General features: G+C 39.7%; 2 protein-coding genes across 12 annotated transcripts in view; one reads left to right on the top strand and one right to left on the bottom strand.

Annotated features, from left to right (window-relative positions):
• Positions 1-19,539, top strand: part of SLC39A10 (solute carrier family 39 member 10) — a 213,437-nt gene extending 193,898 nt beyond the window's left edge. For 6 of the 7 annotated variants that reach the window (XM_052675030.1, XM_052675024.1, XM_052675026.1 and 3 more), the window contains exons 3-10: positions 179-380; positions 6,328-6,497; positions 7,468-7,686; positions 8,807-8,927; positions 10,198-10,566; positions 12,630-12,710; positions 14,157-14,347; positions 16,674-19,539. In XM_052675030.1, coding sequence (XP_052530990.1) covers positions 179-380; positions 6,328-6,497; positions 7,468-7,686; positions 8,807-8,927; positions 10,198-10,566; positions 12,630-12,710; positions 14,157-14,347; positions 16,674-16,832 — 1,512 coding nt within the window. In that variant the 3' untranslated portion in view covers positions 16,833-19,539. The remainder of the gene's footprint in view (positions 1-178; positions 381-6,327; positions 6,498-7,467; positions 7,687-8,806; positions 8,928-10,197; positions 10,567-12,629; positions 12,711-14,156; positions 14,348-16,673) is intronic. The other variant, XM_052675029.1, reaches the window with a different exon arrangement.
• A 97-nt stretch (positions 19,540-19,636) lies between these two features.
• The window catches only part of DNAH7 (dynein axonemal heavy chain 7), a 98,956-nt gene continuing 95,964 nt past the window's right edge, over positions 19,637-22,628 (bottom strand). For all 5 annotated transcript variants that reach the window (XM_052675019.1, XM_052675022.1, XM_052675020.1 and 2 more), the window contains 3 exons: positions 22,147-22,324; positions 20,546-20,649; positions 19,637-20,199 (listed from right to left, as the gene is read on the bottom strand). In XM_052675019.1, coding sequence (XP_052530979.1) covers positions 19,993-20,199; positions 20,546-20,649; positions 22,147-22,324 — 489 coding nt within the window. In that variant the 3' untranslated portion in view covers positions 19,637-19,992. The remainder of the gene's footprint in view (positions 20,200-20,545; positions 20,650-22,146; positions 22,325-22,628) is intronic.

The following is a 22,628-nucleotide window of genomic DNA, read 5'->3' as shown; positions in this document are numbered from 1 at the left end:
AATCAGCTGAGGCTGATTGAGCACTGATGGAACATTTTGGACCAGAGTTTTTCATTCCTGTGTGTGTTTTTGAAATCATGTGCTATGTTTTCCACAACTGTAGGGTTGTATTATTATTTATTTTTTTTAGTGAAATGGTTGCTTTTGTATTTAATTTGTTTGTACCGTTTGCTTGCAGTGCTTAAATGTTACTCAGCTGCTACGACGCTACGGTCTGGAAACCAGCTCTCAAATATCTCCTGAATTATTTATATATATGTGTCCTGCTCTGCTATACCAGATTGACAGAAGGCTTTGTATTGTACATTACGATGAGCTTGAAGATCTTGTGAAAAGTAAAACTGCATCAATTGAGAGCGAAGATAAAACAGGCGCTTCAGGTAGGTGTGTCATATCCAAAGCCTTCTGTTTTTTTGTTGTTTTTTTTTTGCATTGTGAATTTTAACTTTTCTTCAAAGTTTGAAGCATTGTACAGTTCAGCATTGACTGCAGAGTGAAGTAAAGTTTAGAAGATATTTGGGACAGTACACGCCATTAAGTCAGTAGACAAAGCATAATTTTTTGTAGCCTCGTAGCTTCTCCAAAGGAACCGTGAGTCTGGGAAATATCCACTAAACTGGGTTGCCCAGACCCTGTACAAGCTGGCCTTGAGCTCCAGGGATGAGGCATCTACGCTAGCTTCTCTGAGCTAGCCGTTCCAGGTAGCACTTACGGAGGTCAGCATATCCTCCCACAGTTTGGGTTGGTTACATCATTTAAAATTTTACAACTTGCTTTTAGAGAGGCTGAGATGGTCCACGCTTTTCTCTGTAAGCTGAAAAGTTGCAGTTACATCAGCCTTAACTTTATTATTAAATTCGGTTTGCCTATTTTAGTTTAGGAGTAGGGGACAGTGACTTTATCAGTACATTTTCCAGAAGATCCGATTAAAAGTGTTTTTTAAGCTTGTTATACAGAAATCTCCTATAATAACACAGTATCTTGTTAACTATTAAAAGATTGCTGGAAAGTGAATGTCCTGTGTGTTTTATATGGCAGCAGATCGTTTGTTTGTGGGTAGTCTCACCGTAGTAAGAGTTGACTCTTGTCCTGCCCTACTGCCAAGAGGATTTATAGAACAGTGTTAAGTGTTTACTGCCAGTTGAAATGTGGAAAAGATGGATAAAACTGTCATGTTGCACATGTTTTGAATCAATTTAATTGTAAAGTTCGTACGGCTGAGTGCTTCTTTTTAAAGTAATGCTTTTTCTGTCTCTGTAATGAGTAGGAGAGTTGATGAGCAGCTGAACTTGGAGGTCCTGTAAAATTTTAAGAGACTTAATTTGCAAAATAAGCGAACCTTATTGTGAACAGTAACATGCCATGGTATCTGGTGTTTTGCATATGAGCAACATTAGCCAGTTAGTGGTGAAAACGTGTGGGTTTTTAACTTAATAATTCAGCTTTGAAAACAGTTGCTCATCTCTGAAGTAGGTCAACCTGATGAGATAGTGATAAATCCTGTAATCTAACAGTGTCACATATACAATGTTTCTAAGTATAAGGAGACTTCAGGTGCCGTAATGACATTTTCACTTCTCAAGTAAGGAAGCGAATCATAAAATATCAAATCTTACCTAGTTGTGATGGCTTTATATTTTTTGTTTTTTTCGGGTTTCAGTATTCCACATCAAAACATCATGTAGTGTACTGGGCATTAAAGTGTTAATGCCCCATTTCCAGGTAGCTATCCCTGTACATTACAGAAGTCATGGGATCTGGCGCTTCTGGGTGGGGAGAGGTCTCTTACTGCCTGGCAGTGGGTGCTGGAGGGTGCTTTCCTAACCGTTCCCAGCTTTTCAGGTTTGGCTCAGTTCCGGGAACTCTCTCTCCCATCTTGTCTGATTTATTAGTCTTAATTTCAATTAAATTGTATTATATTGTGTTATCTTGTATTCCGATACCATAGTAAAATAAGTTTTCCTCCATAGATTGTTGCTGCTGTTCTTTTCCTCCCTACCTTACTTCCCATTATGTGGGGCTGGGGTGATGGGGGGAAGGGCAGGGGCCTACTGCGCCCCTGTCACGGGCATAGATTGATCTAGTCAACTCTGTGACCCTAGTGCTTGAGGACTGTGGAAGGGGTGCTTGCCCCGGCTTGTATAAACATTCCTTACTCCATGCTTGGTAAAGTTAGGAACACTCAGGCCATTTTTAAACACAAGATGCTTGTGCTTCTCTTTAGTTTTAATTAAAAGCTTTCCAAATGTGTAATAGACTAGTGCTGATTCTGTTTGCTCATAATAACTCGTAAGATTTTCACTAGGTCTTACAGTGCAGTTATCTAGAGCAAAGTAATTTAATTAAATGATGACCAAAAATTATAAAACCATGTTGAGCTTTGTACCTGTTACTTCAGATAATTCTTAAATGTCTTCTGTTACAGAGGTTTCAAATTCTTCTAGGAGTTTTCCTAGTGTACCCATTGGAAGAGGTAGCATCCTTGTAAATAGAGCATTCCTACAGAACTTGCATACAGGAAACGTATGCCTACTATTAATCAAACTAATCTCTTCGATTAGTCAACTTCTAGGCACCTAAGAGAGGAGCAGGCAGAGGGCTGTATGATGTGTGTTCTTTTTCCCCTCTGCGTTCTCCTCACAGCCCCATCTGTTCTGCAGCCATCCAGAGGCCACGTGGATGTCCTGCTGCCAATGTGCAGCCAGTCAGAGAGGTAGATCCTCGTATGTGCTGTACCTAGTGCCGCTTTTTATTTCACTATAGGTTTTTAGCTGGAATCTAAATCTGGATCTGGAATGAGTAAGCAGACGCATTTTTCGGATTGGGAAAGCAAATCTGTTTGCCACATCTGAAAAGCACTGTGGTTTTCCTAAGTTATATAATTATTTGAGCATATACATTGCTGCAGTTACTGGACAAACTGAGGTATTTTTTTTCTTTTCTAAGTTCAGTACACATAAATCTTAAGATCTCCTTTTGTCATTTGGTTGACCAAACAGATTGATGCTACGCTGCATGCTTAATCTGTCCTTGGGCCTGAAGTCGTAGCAGCTCACTCTTTGCATGAATGGCAGAATTACCATATATATTGGCAAAGGTCTTTTAAGTGTGCTTATGTCTGTGCATTTACAGAGTAAAACTGTGCACATCTGAAGTGAAACAAGATGATTCTGAGAGTGTAATTGCCCCAGTTTGTCTGTCGGTACGATAATATATACCAGAACGAGAATCTAGCCCCTCGCTAAAGGAGCAGCACAGAGAGCTGATACAAATAAACACTGAGCAATTTTTTTTTTAAGCCAGGGATCAGTTAGAGCTGCTGTTGAAAAGTATTTCAGATTGTGCTTGCCCTGTAAATCTGTCTGTGCAGATGCCAGCATTCCCTTGGAGCCGACCATTCCCTGAGTCCAGTAAAGCCGCAATGGAGCCTTTCTTAAAGGTTGCGGATAGCTAGCCTTTCTCACCTTTCTGTCTTTTTATTCTGTTTTAATTTACAAATAGCTGTGCGGTATGGCGTGGAGCATCCAAGCAAGCTTTGTTTGCTTCCCGCTGTTTGAACAGAGGCTTCCCTTCCAGGGGAAGTTGTTGGATCACCTCTTTCTTGTTTTCTCCACAAGCATTTTATAAGGCAGAACATAATCGCTTCACTTCGTTGACTGAGCTTTAAATAGTATTCCTGAGACTGTTACGCACCAAGGTCTTTTATTACTTATGAGCTTGTGCAGTGCTTGTAATATTGCGTATTAGTTCTACTTCCATAATGTTTTAGTGTTTTGGTCACTACGGCTGTTTGGAATCTTTTGATGTAATTTTGTTCAGAGTTACTAACAGCCCTTTTATCTCAGGATGTAGTTTTATCAAAATCAGTTTGTATGCGCATGTAACTGCAGGCTCATACCCTGCTTTTGTAGATACTTATTTTTGTGTGACTTGAAAGCAAACTTGTGGTGAAAATTTTGGATCCGTACGGCTTGTAAGAGTTTTAGTAGCTGCATTGATGGTTTCTGAAAGCCCATGGCTGAAGTCTGAGAGGGGCAGAGAGTCTGCATTCTCATTCTCATGTGCCTCGTCTTCATCATGGTGCCACGTTTAGATACTGTATCGTTCATAAAAGCATGTGAGCCCTTCAGAGAGTGTTTGCCAAAGCTACACTGTAACAGATGAAGCTTCAGCCAGTTCACATCATCTCCATTTCTGGTGTCCGTGGAAGGCTGTTTAAGGCCAGGTCATTTAACCTGGCACCTAACATCGTAACACCTGTGTCTAGATTGGAGATTCAGTTTCGTGCTAAGCGGCTGTAATTTTAATTTGGGCAACTTGGATATGCACTTTGTGATTCAGTATTGAGTTTCATCTTTACTCGTCCCTTACTTGTCCCTGTCTCTTTCAGTAGGGCTTGTTTGTTGAGTGCACGTGATGGAAGTGCTCTGGCGATGAATCGAGGTTGTATAGCGACAGTATTTTTGTTTGCAGGGTCTCGCTTCCACTCTAGATGTACCTGAATTCCTGTTTTCTGACTTCCTGTTCTTCAGTTCCACATCTGATTGCAGCACTTGCTTTTTCACCAATTCCTGTTTTCTTCACACTGTCCGTTCCAGTAGATAACACATGCTTTCCAGAGCTTTTTCCAGTCAGTTTCTTCTGGTGGATATGCTCTTAAACGTTTGATTTCTATTGGGTTGTTTCCTTTTCTGCACTGTCATGGGACACATGCATACTCTGTGTGAATGAATATCCCAAAATAAAATTGAGAACAGCAAGTGGTGTTTAAACAGGCAGCTGCAGCAGCCAGGGTTTTAGTGGCAAAACGTTGCTAAATCTGGTCTGTTGCACTTTTAGTGCAAATGGAGTTCTTGGGCCTACGACTGCTAACTTCTGTATTTCATTGAGCAGCTGCAATATTATACTCCCTCTGTTCTTCTCCTGTTCCCTCACCCACTTCCCAAGTTCGACCCTGCTCGGTCAAGAGCAAGCAGATCTTCACAAACACAAAGGAAGTCATATCCTGCACCTAAGTAACAGAGATGCTAATGGTTTTACACTCAAAATTTGCTAACTCCTTGAAGTTCACAAACTAACAGACAATTAGAATTAAGAATGAAGCCAGTAAGAAAACTGGAAGTACCTGAAACATTTAGGCATTTATTCCTTGAGAGGAATAGTTTAAAAGTATAACTAGAGGAAATTGCCTTCTCAAAACTTCTCAGCCCAAGCAGTTAACATTTATACAATGCGAGCCTGTAGTGAAAATTTGTGGAGAGCCATATCTTTCCTTGCTCCGTGTCACTGTAATACGTTACTCTCCATAATGACACTGATGGTTTTCTTCTGCAACCTTATTTACTATATATACGTGACTCTTAGTTTAATAAAGTTACGTGTAAATTTGTTTTGTTTTGTAAGCACGCTTACTTTATGTGTATTGCTATGTTGTCATTGAGAAGAGGCAACTCAATGTTGCTGCCACCCACTATTCTTATCTTTGGGGCTGTGGGACTTTGAAACTTAAGAACTGTTCTTTGGAATCGAGCAGCTTTTATTGTTTTTTGAGCTGTCTGTGATGGGACAAAAAAGGAAGTACTGTGTTAGGGTGAGATACTTATTGCAAGGGGCATGTTTCCTTGTTCATAGGCTCTGTTTCTTGTGTAATTCCTTCTTTTCCGCGTCGTAAGGAAACTTGCACGTCTCCACCTCACTGGGTTGTGCTGATTTTAACTTGCCTATTACCACTTTTTCTTGTAATGACAACAAAAAAATGCGTTCTGGTTTTGTTAGTGGCAAGCGCTTTCATCTCTTTAACTCTTATTTGAGCATCTGTTAACTCTCTTTTCGTGAGTAAAAATATGTGCTTCAAAGCACCGGATGAGGAGCGCAGTGTGTAGCTGAACGTTATTTCTACCAAAGGGGAGAAGTATTTGCTCCGATTTAAATTTCTGTAAGAATCTTGTGAAAACGGGACGTTAGACGTGAATTAGTGTCTGAAAAGTCATAGTAAGTTAAGAAAAATAGCTGAGATTTTTTTGTTTCAGCATGAAATCGTTTGCTTTTTGTGATTCATTAGTGGGCTGCAGAGCTAAGCTGGGAACTTAAGTCAGAAGGAGTAGATGGACTGTGGTTCTTGGCTGATTGTATTCTGATGGGTTTTTTTGCGTTGTGATCTAGTCTGCGTTATTTTTGTTGTGGATTCCAGTGCTGTCTTGTATTTTTCAGCACCTTTAGGTTAAAGGAGAGTCACCTTGTTAAGAGATAGTTTAAAGTCTTTAATCAGACTTACAAGTTTTAGAAGTATTGTTCTGATAACCTCTCTGTATCCATTTCTTCCCACAGCCTGGGTTTGTGGTATCATCTCTATCACCGTCATTAGCCTGCTTTCCTTGCTAGGTGTGATCTTGATTCCCATCATTAACCAATGGTGCTTCAAATTTCTTCTAACTTTCTTGGTAGCTCTGGCTGTAGGAACAATGAGCGGAGACGCTCTACTCCATCTGTTGCCACACGTAAGTATTGCTTTTCTTACGTTTTATTCTCAGTTAAGTGCGTATATAATTTACAAATGCTTGACGAGTATTGACACAGAAACGTTCCTTGACGTAGAAGTGAATTGTCTTAGGTACATTTTGCAACAGTACTGGAGTCTTGACATTTAAACAAAGCAAGTTTCTTTTTATAAAAAAAAAAAACAAAACAAAACAAACAACAACAACAACAAAAAACAAATATAACTGTTGTTGTATGTTCATAGCCAAACTTCTTTCAGAATGTTTCTAAAAACACCTGAGACCAACAAGATTATTTTAAACTTAGCGTTATGTATCTTGCCAATTGGTACTTCCGTATCGGTGCCACCCAAAAGTATTTCAGGGGATTCAGCTTCCTGCTTACTAGCTAGCTTCTGGGGAGAGAATGACTTGTCACTCGGTCGAGAAACTGCCCAAGCTCCTGGGAAGGTAAGTGTGTTTTCATTCGTGACAGTTGATGTAATTCTTAGAATAGGGGGTATTTCCTATATTGTTAGTTATCTTTATCCTTTCAACAAGAAGACTAATGTTTTCTTTGTGTGAACTTAGGTACAGATTTTTTTTTGTTGTTGTTGTATTGCAAAACTGACTTAAGACTGTAACTAATTGGAATAGTTAAAAATGTGAGGTTTAGTTCTTAGTGAGAGGGCAGCAGCTGTAATTTGTGTGATGTTCTCTGATGTTTTTTCATCACAGTGACAGAAAAAAGCTGGAGAGATGTTTTTGTTGTTTTTTTTTCACCTTGTTTGAAAATTAACCGGAAGAATATTAAAGTAATGAATAGTCTAACAAAAATTTTCTGTGGTAAGATGCGTTTGCCTGAAAAGAATCTTCCACAGCATCATTAATGCTGCTTTTGGGGCGAGGTTGCACACTTTGCCTTCAAAGTTTCGAGCCGTTTCAGTCCCCAGTTGCACCAAGTCACCCTGTGCTCTTACTTGCTTTGTAGTCACATGGAGGCCACAATCACAGTCACCACCACGGCCCAGGCCACATTCATGAACACAAGCATTCTCATCGACATGCCCATGGACATGGAGTAGAGAACGAAGGCTTTCTCCAAGAAAATGATCCAGTATTGAAAGGTCTTGTAGCACTCGGAGGCATTTATGTTTTGTTCATCATTGAACACTGCATAAGAATGTACAAGCATTACAATAAACAAAAGGTACGTGAAAAAACTGCACGCTAATATAAAAATATTTCAGCTTCTGAGCGTTGAGAGAATTGTCTGTGTGATGACCGAGCGCGTGCTGCTAATCCGTGTCGTTTGATTTCACGTGAGGAAATGTGATAAAAAAGGCTGCATTTAGGATAACCTAATCTGAGAAGACAACATAGGAACCAAATGGGGGAAGTATCATCTTTTCAGCCAGTTACATTTGGAAGTACACCTAAGCAGAAGAAATTACAGCTCTTTCTCTGGCACGCTATTGTTTCTTTGCGAAAATAGGAAAGGAAGTACATACAGAAGAAATGATAGCAGAGGAAGGCACTTGTCAGGCAGTTGACAGGGAACTTGACTGTATACTGCCAGCTGAGGGTGCCAGTGTAACAGAGGGGTTCACATCAGGAAATGCCAAAAAATTATAGACGCATTAGGTCCAGAAGTAAGCTGTATTCATGATAGTAGAATAAGAAGAGAGTCGGTACAATCCATTGATATTCAAATCGTGAAAGATCTACGTTGTTTTCGCAGTCGTTACAAATTTTTATCACATTTGCTTCCATCGCTTGATTTCGAGGAGAAAATGAGCTGTAACGGTTGCTCTCAAAAAGAGTGAGTGAAGATATCAACTTGTCCAGTTCGTTATCAAACTTGCTGCCTCAGCTGAACAGGTAGCAGATGACTTTCTGTGTCGGAGGAAGCATACTTTGTGATAAAGTGATAAAAGCTGTTAGGTTGCGTGCCTCATCTTTGAGGCTAATTAAATAGTTAAATCCATTAGGCTGTTTTGGCAAATCTGCGTTGGCTGTCGTACGGCTGCAGGCAGGAAGGTAGCAAGCTGTTATCTAATGGAAAATATGAGGAAGTTGTAGGAGTAGATGATTTAAAATTGAACAGAATAGGGGCTGTTCTTGCTATGTGCTTGTTGTCTGGAACAAAGCAAGTACGATGAGTCTGCGTACGTGTGTTTCTTGGCTGTTACAGCATTCTTTGTCATATTGTACTCTGTTCAAAAAGTGAAATTGTGTGTCTTTTCTAAGATTTTTTGACAGTATTTCAATTTAGTTTATTTCCACCAATGTCCCTCTATAAATCAGACGTTAAATCTTTCCCATTGCAGAGTAAGCAGAAATGGTGCAAGAATAAGCAGAGTGAAGAATCGCCAATTGGAAGGAAACTTTCAGATCAGAAACTAAATAATAGACCAGATGCTGACTGGCTTCAGCTCAAACCCCTTGCAGGTAGGCATTTATTTTTAGTGTTTTTTTTCTGACTGTGAGACTCGAAGAAATGACATGTAACTTCCAGCATGTAGCATGTCACCTCTTGTGCAGTTGCACTGCTGTTATGTAAATCATTAATAAGACTTATTAGGCTTTCCCTGCACTATGTATTTTGTTTTTCTTAGATCTGAGAGCGCTGCAAACGCTTCCTGATAGGCCCTGCAAGCGGTTCTCAGACTTCTGAGGCAGTCAGGGTTTTGGGTGGCTGTGATTCTTTAGTTCTGGGAGGAGTACTCTGGTTAAGGTAGCTCAGCCCTGGTGAAAACTAACACGCGTGACCAGAAGGAGCAAAATGGGTTACACTTGAGAGATTCCAGTTTCTGACCAGTTACTGTTTGGCTGAGAAGGCCAAGCGAAAATTACTTCTTTTGATAAACATAATGGAGAGTCTCAGATATTTCTCAGGTATCCGAAACAACTTTCACGTATTGTTTGTTTATGACAATCGTACTGCTCGTGCAGTATGCACCCATACAGGATGCCATAGCACCTGTCTCGAAGGGATGAGAAAAAGGGAAGAGCTTTGCTTCATCAACTTCCCGTTCTGTTGCCAGCGTGACTGCTGAAACTCACGTCCTGAAGAAGAATCCATGTGCTTTGTTTGTACAAATGCAGTTTGTTCATTTGAGTGGTTCCAAGAAAGAAATGTTAGGTCTGCGGCCTTTTTCATTCAAGCAACTAAAAATGAGATTTGGAGGATTGACATAGAAAAGAAAGACTTTTTAACTATGAGCGTGGTGATACACACATTTGAAATGTGTTCATTTTCTTTTAATGAACAATCGGAGGAGTTTTGCTTCTACTGGCACAGTTTTATAGCACTGTTCCTCTGAAAGTACATTCAGTAAACAATTTGCAGTAAAGCTACCGAAACCCTCTGCTAAACTTGAATTTGGACTGCAGCACATTGGTACGGTCCTGGCAACTGTCCTTATCCAGCGTTGAACCGTATAGTTTGTCAGTAGCAGAATTACAGGTACGGTCCGTCAGGCTAAAACTGTGGATGCTGTAAATGCTGTATATGCAAATTGCTGAAAGATAGGGTAATTACACTGGTATATTTACTCTTGGCAGAACATTGACCGCACTGTTATTAGATTGGGCTGAGTTAAAACACTGTTTTTGCTTGCGCAAAGCAGTTAAATTCTTAGCTCAGTGTTGCAGTAGGTGCTGGCGATACTTTAATTAGGAATTAACGCGATGTTTCTCTCCTCTGACTTCAATGTAGGAGCAGATGACTCTGTTCTATCTGAAGACAGACTTAATGAAACCGAACTGACCGACTTAGATGGCCAGCTGGAATCCCCTCCTAAAAACTTCTTGTCAGTAGAAGAGGAGAACAACGTGCACCATTCTCACAACGATGTCTTACGTGCTGCTCAAGAACACGATCTTCATGACTTAGAGTATGACAGCCACGGCGAAGATAAGATGATAGCTAGAAAACACAGTCACCCCTGGCATCACAAACACTCCCATCATTCCCACGGCCACTGTCATTCTGGAAAAGACCTGAAAGATACAGGGATAGCTAATATTGCTTGGATGGTAATCATGGGAGATGGCATTCACAACTTCAGCGACGGCTTAGCAATAGGTAAACAAAACCGCTGAGCGTTTCTCAGCAGTTTCCTACCTCAAGTAACTTGGGTAGTGTTTTACAAGGGATCACAGGGAAAATTTCCCTGTCTCCTGTGGCTACCGACACTGTTAAATCATTGCGAGCATTAAAAGGTCATCGGTTCTGATAATCTTGGCTCTATTGTCTGTTTCCACTGAGATTACTATACTACTGATATCAGCAACAGTAGCGATCTCTGTCAAATTGATATAGGCACAGAGAAAACTCCTTAGGGATTGAGGAATACCTGAAACACACATTGTTTGTTTGGGTTTCAGTATTTTCTTTAGAGTAAGAAACGAAAAATTATTTAGAATTGTATTTGCTTAGGATTTTACATATTTGCAATAATATTTTTTTGTTATTAACAGTACGTACGCAGTATTTATAATTAATGTACTGTGAGTCCGGTTGTTGTGTCATTCTTCCTCCTATGCAAAAAAAAACACCAAAAAAAAAAAAACAAAACAAACAAAAAAAAAAAAACTAAGCAAAGTATTACTTTTGCTTACAATTAATGTAGATATATTTCTAGCCAAATGTATAAGAAATTAAACTATCGAACAGGCAAATTAGAACAGTTACAAATCTCACTAGCTTGTTAAGTCAACGTTGATTCATATAAACCTCTAAATGTGATTGTTTTCTCTTATATTTTGATTTATTTATTTCAGTAAGGTAGATGCAAAGAGCATGTGGAGTTGTGAACTCCTTACAGAAGGGATGTATTTACCTCCTTGCCTGTTTTCAAGGAGAAGAAACAAACTAATTAGACATATTTTGAGTTAACGACAAATTCTTCTATAGTATAGTATCTCCGTTTCTTTTCGAACAGTTTTGAACTAAAATAACTGTGTAACAAATCCTGTTCTATTTTAAATGCATAAGACATTTTGGCAATAGCTTCTGAGGGCTAATGGGATCGTTCTGCCACGTATTGAGAGCTTCACTGTTTTAAAACTACATTTCTAAACACTTCTGCATCAAATCGAAACGGCTGAATATGGAGTACGCTGTGGATTTTAGAAATGCTCATATAAATCTTTTTAATATATCACCTTAGAAGAAATGCATAGGTTTCTAAGGGAAGTTTGTTATCTCTCCGTCTTAAGTTTGTGCCTTCATTTTTTCTGTTTGGCCTGCTCACTGCAAGCTCTCCTTGTACCTTTTCACTTCTGAAGTGCAGAAGTTTACTGCCAGTTTTCTCACCTCTAAATGATTTAAGGTACAAACTTCAAGTCATTTGAATTAAATTAATATATGCAAACGTTACTTTAAAAAAGTCTCACGCAAATTTTTTTCTTCTTATTGTTTCCCAAGTTAGGCTTGTTTGTATTGCTGATACTGCATTAAGAATAGGCATTAAAGAACTGTTACACATTAGATGGAATTTGCGACCCAGAAAACTGTTGCTCTTGTGCCCTTTTAATTACCCAGTGAGCTTGAAACGTCCCAAGCGCGTGAAGTGGTGCTGTTTTCCCCTTTGGCCTTTCTGTCTCTGTTTCATGTTTCTCTTCTTTCAGGTTTTGCTATTCGGTTGAACTAGTAATAATGTACGTGCACAGCGTTAATGCACACCAGGGTACTTGCAGTATAATCAAAAAGTATTAGTGTGCGTGTTTTAAGAAAAGGTGGCGAGTCTGTTGAATAAATTTGCTGATCTGAGGATAGTAACTATCTGGGAACTGCTGAATCACGGCCTAAACCTCTGATTGATCACCTGAGGTGAGCAATGAGTCAGTCAGGGGAGCACAGGTGAAGGCAATTCACCTGTGCTGCCAGAAGGGGTGGAGCCTGGCTCCACCTCTCCTAGACCCATTTAAGACCTGACTGCCAGTGGGGAAGGATCTCTTCTGGAGATCCCCTTCTCTGGAGTTTCATAGAGAGCACAGGATACACGTAAGCGTTCTATCTGTTCTCTTTTGGTATAATAACTGCTTAGCCAAACACTGTGGTATATTTCGTAATTATAACATCTGTACATTCATTGATTATATAGTAACATGGCATTTGTAACTTTTTTTTCTTTTTCTTTTCAGGAGCAGCTTTTAGTGCTGGTCTGACAGGAGGGATTAGTACATCTATAGCAGTATTTTGTCACGAGCTGCCCCATGAATTAGGTAACGAATTTTATGAAACCGTACTTCCTACAAAAAAGGCTGAATCAATGTGTGTGTGTAAATTCCGTTGTGACACTCCTCCCAGTAGCTGCTGGATAGGTGCAGTTGCAGCGAGGGTGACCGGACCTTTGCAGAGTGATTGAGTAGTATTGTTTCAGCATATGTAATGAGACTGTTAGAATACCTATAGTGTTCTGTGAAGTATTTTCAGGATGCTCACAAAGGTATTCGGGAGTACAGAGGATACATTTCTGGTGTTACACCTCTGCCATTTTGTGCAGAGTCTATTGCGTTGTCTTCAAAAATGTTATATAGCCTATGACATATTACAGAAAATTAAATGATTAAGTAGGAGCCTTTGTGTAGATGTCCAGATGTACCGCTTATCACCGAGTCCGGTCGATTTGAATGGCTATTTGGCTAAAGCCTGTAAGCATCGTTGCTGATGCCTTTGACTCTTGTCTATAACTAAAGCATTTTTTCTCGGGTGCTAGCTTATCATGATGCATCAGCCACAAGGTGCATCACATGAAATATGAGCGCATCCCAAGATTTACAAAAGAGCAGCTCGAGAGAGGAGTTCTTCGCCCAGTCTGTATAAACACCTGGGATTGTCCCAACCCAAGTGCAGCACCTCGTACCTGGCCTTGTTGAACCTCGTTAGCTTCACACGGGCCTGGTTCTACAGTCTGTCCAGGGAAGGTCTGGATGGCTTCCCTTCCTTTCAGTTTATCGACTCAAATTTAGAGAGAAGGGTGTGGTGAAGGACCACATTGAAGGCTTTGCAGAAGCCCAAACAGATGACATCCATCGCCCTTCCCCGGTCCACGGATGCTGTCACTCCATCATAAAAGGCCACCGGATTGGTCAGGCAAGATCTGCCCTCAGTGAAGCCGTACTGGCTGTCTCAAATCACCTCTGTTTTTTCATACGTGCTTTAACAAAGCTTTTAGGAGGATCTGTTCCATGATCTTCCCAGGTACAGAGGTGAGGCTCACTAGTCCAGGTCATCCTTTCTCCCTTCCTTAAAAATGGGAGTAATGTTTCCCTTTTTGCAGTCACCAGGGATTTCACCCAACAGCCACGATTTTTCAAATAGAATGGAGAGCGGCTTGGCAACTACATCCGCCGCCTCTCTCAGAACCCTAGGTTGGATATCATCCGGCTCCATGGACTTACACAGATTCAGTTTTGTGAGGAGGTCTTGGACACGTTCCACTTCTACAATGGAATGGAATCCACTCATCTCACCCTCGTCTGGAGCTTCAGGGTCCTGACAGACGTGGGGGCCTGACTGTATTTAGCCTGGCCCGCATTCCTCCAGATTACAAATGCTACCGCAGCGTGATCGCTGCAGCGTTTTAGTTGGGCAATGCCTTGCATTGCTGAAACTTAGCTACTTGCTGTCTAGAGTACTGGTACTAAACCACTGTATTTTGTCTTCAGGTGATTTTGCTGTGCTTCTTAAAGCTGGTATGACAGTAAAGCAAGCTATTGTGTACAACCTGCTGTCCGCCATGATGGCTTACGTAGGCATGCTGATCGGCACAGCGGTGGGACAGTATGCGAATAACATCACCTTGTGGATCTTCGCAGTCACTGCAGGCATGTTCCTCTATGTGGCATTGGTCGATATGGTAAGGCAATTTTGATTTTTGTGTTTCCCTGGTGCAAAGCAAAGCAGCTGACACTCTGAAAATTCCTCTCCCCTGTGGCCAGCAGCTCCAAATTCCTTGTTAGGTTTCTCTGCCTTGCTGGTATCCTTGAAGCATTAGTGAAGACAGCTGAAAGAGAGCGTTCGGTGTCTACTGAATTTCCTGGTGTCGACAGGATCTGTCTCGCTTAGCAAGCTTACCTCTGCCATTACTGCCACTCTGGGCTCAGGAAACTGAATGTCAGTGGGGCTGCTGGCTTCTCGCCTTTAAACTCAGGTTTGGTTACGGAGGTCTGCGATAGTCCCACTTCCGTTAGAACCTTTAGGACCAGGACTCCTGAAAGCTGATCATCGCTGTATTTTTTTCTGTCTATGTTAAGGCAGCCAAAAATGGGCTATCTCTTTCATTATAGAAAGCTTTAATTAGTCAATATGCCCCAGTGTTGAAGTTGCTATTATAAATTAAGTCGATCAGTCCTTTTCAGGTCTCGCTGAGGCGAATGGCTGCATAGCAGAAAATAACTCCTCGTGCAAATATAGATGTTCTGCGGTAGCCTATAGTTACTGGATACCAGCTAGTTTCCTGTAAGTTCTGTGCTCATATTTTTTTGCTTTATGTACTTTGACTGAAGACAGAATGTATAAAGGAAGGCAGTATTTTCATTCTGCAATATTTTTATTCTTGGTCCATTTCCTTAGGCACACAAGCATTCAATATAGTCTGACTGTAAACAAGAGTGGGAGTGCCTGTGTGTGATACACCTGAAAATGCACCGAGTTCGTGTTCTTACAGCTCCTTAATCTGCCTTCCTCTCCAAGTCCCTGTCTTCTGACACCTAATAGGAACGGAGTTTAATTGTTTTGCAGCTCAGCTGAGGCCCGCTAAGGGGCGACTGACCTTCTGGTATTCTCGTGTATGATAGAAGTTCATCTGATGAGATAGATTTCTGTATTGCTAAAATTTAGTTTTCTCCTAGTTGAGAGGAGGGAGAACCTGAACTGAACTCAGGAAATCTTAAATCCTTAAGGCTCTCCATGACCTCCTGCTGTCACTTATGTGGAGATGATTTATTTCATACTTTATATGATGTATTTATGAATTAATTACATATATAATTTATAATATATATTATATAGTTTTATAACATACGTATTTTATTTAAAAAATGTCGTATTCTTTGTTTCTCACATCTCTGCAAGAAACTATAAATTTTCAACTGCGAGACATGTTTATATTGACAGGACTAGTCTTAATGCCCGGTCACTGAAATCGGTCGTATTGGGAGCCTATAAATTTAGAAGTTCAGTAGTCTGTAGCAGAGAAGAGATTTTCATACCGGTGTGTATTTTTTTTTACTTTTAAATTTTCAGTGGATCGAATTGCCGGTTTATGTATCTTTGTGAAATACGATAAGGCAAGGCCAAACAGGCAATGTATTAATCTTTTTAGCTGATCTGGTGGTCTGATTGTTTATGCTTGTTGTACCATACTCATATATTTGGAATAACCAGAACAGTTATAGCCTATTTTATGAAGAGCTACAATAGAGACTTTTGCTCTCTATTGACTGAAGTTTCTGTTTGATCTATGTAATGTTTTGTTTAATTCCCGAAATGGTCTACAAAGAAATGAATTGACAAAAAGGTCAAGAAGGTAAACGAAAGAAATCCTTTCAGTTATTTTTGTCTTGCCTGGGTGGTCCTGTAAGGCACTGCGGAAGATTTATTTTTACATCTTCCACATCTGCATTTATTTAGCGCTTCTGTCAGTACTATTTGATGTTTTCTTTGTAGCTGAGGAACAGGCACAGCTTTCAGAACTTTCTGTAGTCGTCTGTGAAATTCCTCCTGAATTACCTGTGGCATGCATGATGAGCCTCACTGTTCTCAAACACGTATGAATATACATAAAGCATATAACAGGACAAAGGGCTGAGTTAATTGACCGAGTCTTTAGAGCCACGTGGCTAGTTTTAATTGAGAAAACAAACTTGAAAGAGCAGACTGAAAGGATACTAGACTGGCCCTTGATACTGGAATTTGATCTAGATGCGTGATCCAGGAAGAGTGTATAAGCGCCCGGTGGAGAAGAGCGTTTCACTTTGTCTACTGAATACATGATGATGTGTTTGAGACAGTTTTTCTAAAATACAGTGGTTGTGTCTAGTTTTAAGTATGTATTGTGGCTTCTTTTTATAACTGAAATCTCGATTGCTTATTCTTCATCGATAAATATCGTCTTGTAACTTTGTCAGTGATTGCATAAAACAGAGGTGAAATAACCTTTTTTTCATCGGATTTCTTTTTAGCTTCCGGAGATGCTTCACGGAGACGGAGATAACGAAGAGCACGGTTATTGTCCGGTGGGGCAGTTCATTCTGCAGAATCTAGGCCTGCTTCTTGGATTTGCCATCATGCTGGTGATTGCCCTCTACGAAGATAAAATTGTGCTTAACATCCAGTTTTGACCATATCCCGGGTTTTGCTGTGGATACGATGCTATTACTGTACGGCTTCGAGTCTGCACTGTTTCACTGTATGCACATAGCTTAGAGGAAAAACAGCGGCTTGCACTACTTACGCAAGTACATCCCATTCATTTCTGTATGTGTTACGTGCTGCATTTTTCCAATTCAAATCAGATGAGATGACCCTAACGCATCTTCTCAACTCCATTAAGTGGCAATTGGGAAATAGTAAATTCCAGAAATAAACGCCAAGTTCAGTGTGCTGCTCGCTTATATTAAGAAAAGACAGCGAAGGATGTACGTGCTTGGGGAAGAAAGCATTTCTTACATTGTTTACCAGAACCCAGAAAATTTTACAGCTGAAAATGTACCTATGCAAGGAACCTGAGTACACTTACAGCACTGCACAAGTCTTAAGCAGCAGGCATATATATATATATGTATATATATGTATGTATCTTATTCTATCTGTGCGTATGCATGCGTACGTGTGCATAGCGCTGGTTCCTCTGCAAAGTGGTGACTTGAACTATTAAATCTTAACAACAATAGATGAGTGGAAACCACTGTGCTGTCTTAAATTTTAGGGAAAAAAAGGCCAAAACTGTAAGGTGCACTCCCTCATTTTAACTTCACGTGTAAGAAGGCAGGCCGTTGCAATATACGCCGCAAAGTGCTACGATGTCTTGTCGGGGATGACTTTGACGATGCTTTCCTGACTAAAATTTGATGTTTGTTCTTAGATATTAGTAGGAAAATGCAAACTGCAGTAGAATTAGCGCTAGCTTGGGGAAATCCCCGACGTTGGAGTTATTGAGCTATTCCTGGTTCTTTTCTACAGATGTTAAACATGTACAGATGCTAAACATGTGCCACTTGCAGCATAAACTACTGAAGAATTGTGGCTGTGAATGTGTGCAAACTTTTAATTTCATGGAGAATCAGTATGGGATTTTTACTTTAACAGTTATTTTGGAATGTTTTCTCCTAGGTTGAAGTACAACAAACATGCTAGTTACTGAAAGTGGGCACAAAAGTTAAAATATGCAATGTGCATGTAGGGTTACTTGTTGTACGCTGTTTCTATAGTGCCTCAATATCAGTCGTTGTGGCACCAACCATTTCTGTGGTTGAGACTAAGAAGATTTCTACTTCCAGCGTGAATTAGTTCATTTGTATGATTTTTTTAAAGGATTTTGGTATTTGATTATTAAAAAGCGAATGTGGTAGATGGGTCGTAGGCCTAATTTGGAAGGATAGACTGAAAGTTTTTGGGCTTGACATGCTGGGAGCACGTCCCGGATCAGATTTTGCTGAGACGGTTATTCTGCCAGACAGGAGCGAGTTCTTCTTGTACTCATTATCTTATTGAGGAAGAACATGCTGAGTTCTTGAGGAGCCAGAGTCGATTCTGTAGTTCCACTCGTAATCATGGAAGTAGCCTTTTCCAGAACCTCCAGTTTGCCGCCTCCTTTGTGTAGGCCAGGTAAGCCGTGGCTGGACTGCGTGCTGTAAGTTTTGTTTCAGTCTGCTCGCTGCCAGGGTAGCTGCTGAAACCGATGCTAACAGCTAAAAGGAGCACCAGCTGGTATCTGCATTCCATTTCAAGTTTGTGTGTTTCTCGTGGCCTGTTAGTTTCCGAAGCTTCGTCGGTCAGTTCAGTTTTCAGCAGAAGCAGCTTGTGTATTGTCAAGGTGTCGGTTGGTTCTCACCAGTATTTCTTCCTAATGCATTATCGAGGCACAGTATTAAGGGTCCATTCGGAAGAATAGCGCAGTTTCTTCGGTGAAGAAGCCGAAACACAGAGTTTAGACACACAGCCACGCGATGCTGAGAACTCGTTGGTTCGTTAGTTTTCCTCTTCAAAAACATTTACTGTTGGACCCTGATTAGCAAGTGTAGTGTAATTAGCTTCGGTTTGCTGAAATTGTGCAGTGCAAAGATCCTAGGTGACACTTCCTTTACCCGGTGCTCACCGTACATCCCTGCGTACGGTTTTCAAAGAGACTCGCGTCACGGGATAATTACTGAGGATCTTAGCTTCGATAACTTACGTTGCCTATGTATTGAACTGACCCTTAATTTTAATTTTTTGTTAACTCTGTCGAGTGTAAAGGGGGCCTTGTGGTTTTCGTCCATTTTTTTTTTTTTAAAGTAAGTATATTTCTTTTAATACGTTTCAAAGAAAAATTGTTTATTTCAGGTAGTATATTTACTTTTGTATTAGTTGGAGTATGGTTTTAGCTTCATACACTGCCCACATAGGAAAATATTCAACTTCCTTTCGAGACAGTCTTCAGACAAGGGAAAATACGATCTCTCAAGGCAGGTACTGGATTTTTTCATTAAATACGTATGTTGCTTGTCTTTCATTTTGTGATATTTATTACAACTTACCAAGGGCAGCGTAACACCGTGACTTTTCCACCAGGACTGAAATTCAAATTGTTCTCATGTACAGTTTTAAGTCACGTTACAGCCGATCTGAATTCCACTACATTTCCGCTTGGTTTGTACATTCCACTCTGCCGAATCCAGAGTCTCATCTAACTTTTATTTGTTGGAGGGCGTGTTATTTGTATAATTAAAATGCTGTCACTGTGTGACATCCCATATGAATTTTGATGTAGATCACATTGCACTCGATCTGCTGTGATTACGTTTAGAAATACTGTTGTTGCTAGATGCAGTGTGATTTTTTTTTTTTTTTTTTTTTTTTTTTTTTTTTTTTTTTTGAATAAAAAAAATCCCCTCCTGCCAATGATTGAGTCTATGGTTTCTAATGTGATTATGGTCCTATAAGATACAGCTTAGCTATCAGTCTTTTTCTTATCATTATTTTTTTTAATTTTATAAAGCTGGAAAAGGTCAAATGCTGTACTGTTCATTGTCAACAGTGTTGTGTTCATTTTTATGTATGTTCCTTATAAATAAGGAGCCTTCAAAAAAATAAAATTATTAAAGGAGCAGATGTGCTTGTTGGCTTTCATGAGGTTTTACTGCGCAATCTTGTATTTTATACGTCACAGATTGCAACGTGCAAAATGTTTTTCACTTTTTCATGAATACTTTCATATGTATTGATACTATGGACATTCAGAACCGACACGCGTTCCTCACGGGGCATCTAGGAAAGGAACCCTCAATAATGGCGGTAAGTTCACGAATTAAGCTGACATAATAACGCCACCCCCCGTTTGATCCAGTGTTCCTGCGGTTCATCGGAAGGAAGGGTCATCGCAATGACAAAGTTGGTGGAATGGCCGGTGGTTGACAGGATTCCTCTTCTCTCGCTGGTCTTGTACACTGGAGCCAGGTAACTGGGTCGTTGTGGAATGTCTGCTTTCTTACAGGGCTTTAACCATATCTGCAGCAAAGAATAATCCTTGTCACTATATATATATATATTTTTTTTTAAAGAGAGGGGTGTGGGAGGGTGGGAAACCTTCTCGGTTGGGCCTAAGTAGTTTTGAGACAAGTGTTTGCTATTTGACAGGTGAGCCTGAAAACCTGCTTTTTGTTGAATATTGTCTTTGCTGGTTTTATTCAAGGTTACAATCTGCAATGCCAAACATACTGTTGTAACTTATAGATGCTACAAACTCCTGAGTTAGCCTGTTGCTCCCTTAAAGGGAGGCACTTAGGTATTTAATCCACAGGATTTGTTCACATGTAATACTGTAGAAATGTTACAAAATGTAGTACACACTCACCACAGGCACCGTATCGTAGAGGATTTTCGGGTGAGATTCTCCTAGCTTTTTGGTTTCTCGGTTCCAGCGTGCTCCATCCAAGAACAGTCCCTGGATGTAGACCCCTAAATCGGTTGCATCAGAGAACACGTTACAGGAGCGCTGGAAGGGTTTTCTAACCGAAAGCAGAGCCAGCGCAGCAGGCTTTGCTGTCAGCTGATTGACTGTGTGGGCCTCGGTCAATGTTAGTGTTTCACATGGACGATGGAATACTTAGTTGTAACACAACCGTTCTTACACTGAGTTAAAACTTGGTATAATAACGATTTGATAAATCTATAAATTTATTTGTAAGTTAAGATTTCATAAAGTTAAAAAGTTGGAGCATTTAGCAGTAGAGCAGCATGTCTGGTCTTTAACAAACATTAAGGCAGTTACAAAATTTAAATTGAAAATACAGGACATGATTTTCACACAGGTCAGCATAAAGTCCTGCTCAAATGCTGTGTACTACAAACTTCTGTTGATTTCTTTTCAGAGGAGATGTGATGGCATCTTAAAGAGTATTTCAGTACTTAAACTTGGTTGTTTCAAAATTTAACTCAATTAAAACTTAAAGGTTTGTTTGTTTTTAATTTTAAATACAATAAAGTAATAAATATATGTAAAATTGAATGTTAATTACCATAATATAAATATAAATAATAAAAATAATAAATACCCTAATATATACGTATAATATATAACATAGATACTATATAATAATATATATATAACATATAATATTAAAATGTATATTATTATTATATATTAAATATATTACATTAACTAATATGTAATATATAATAATAATTTTTATATTATATATTATTATATATAATTATAAATTATGATTAATAATATATTACATTTTATATATTATGTATTATAATATAATGTATATTATATAATAAATATAAATTTTAATAAGTAAACATTATAAAAATTACAAAAAGAATTTTGAAAATGATGAGAAGTTGAAACTGATGGGGTGATGTTTTCCTAAGCACCCTGCCCAAGCCTTCTTCTCACAAGCCCTGGTCAAAGGGATTCTCTTGAAAGTATTAGAAAGAGGTTGATGATCTTCCCTTCCTCATAAGCCATTGTATTACGAACTGATCAGTTTAATGCTTCATTTTTCTGCAGACAGAAGACCGACTAAGTAGTGTTTAAGAACGTAGTTCTGTACTGCGCATCCTAGCCGTATCCACAACTTATTTTGCGAGGGGTAGTGAAGCAAGAGCAGGCGACAGCCAATGGCTTTGCTTTCATTGGTTTAGGAAAATCATGCAAGTTGTGTAACTGGAAAAAAATAAGAGCAAGCTAATAGTGCTTGGAAGTTTTAGTTGCAGTGGGGAGCTAGGGGGTAAGAACTACTCTGTGTTGATGATATTTTATCCCTTCAGGCAAAATCGGAGTCCTGCAATGTTTTATGTAGCATTTTGCTTCTTGTGTATTTTGTGTGTTTGGTGGGGGAACAGGGCCTTTCTGTATGTTGTGTTGCTACTTAATTACACTCAGTAACTTAACTGCTGAACTCTTGTGTTTGCAAAGTAATGCTAACTAATGCTTGGTTTACGTACCATCGTCTGGAGCAATGTGATATTCTTTATCTTCCAGCACTTCATAGTCAAATGCTAACAGGTCTATTGGAATAGTGTACTTTCTGGCATAGTTCTGCTGGGCACCAGTTAAGAACGCTTGCGTGAAGAAGAATCCTGAAATCCAGAAGACGGGTGGCATTCCATTTTCATACCACATCTGCAGCAGCAAGAGAGGACGGAATGGGGAAGCATATGTTTTTGGTAGTTTTTAGAAAGCAACTTAACAGCCCGAGTAATTTAACCTTTGATGCATTCAAGGGTGACTCTGTGGTATTCTTCACAACTAAAACATGGGAGCCTTACATAAACAGCATATTTCTCTAGAACCCGAACTAAAAAGAAACTAACTCAGTCCCAGATGAAACCAGAAGTCACGGTAAGGTGTATTTCAGCGTTTGTGGTGTGACAGTCTCATTAGAGGATGAACACCTGTTGTCCTCAGGCACTAGAGATGACTAAGG

This window comes from Tympanuchus pallidicinctus, unplaced genomic scaffold (genome assembly GCF_026119805.1).
Source record: "Tympanuchus pallidicinctus isolate F22 unplaced genomic scaffold, pur_lepc_1.0 scaffold15, whole genome shotgun sequence".
NCBI lineage: Eukaryota > Metazoa > Chordata > Aves > Galliformes > Phasianidae > Tympanuchus > Tympanuchus pallidicinctus.
The sequence above is the reverse complement of the archived record's forward strand: the minus strand, read 5'-3'. Positions and strand labels throughout refer to the sequence as shown.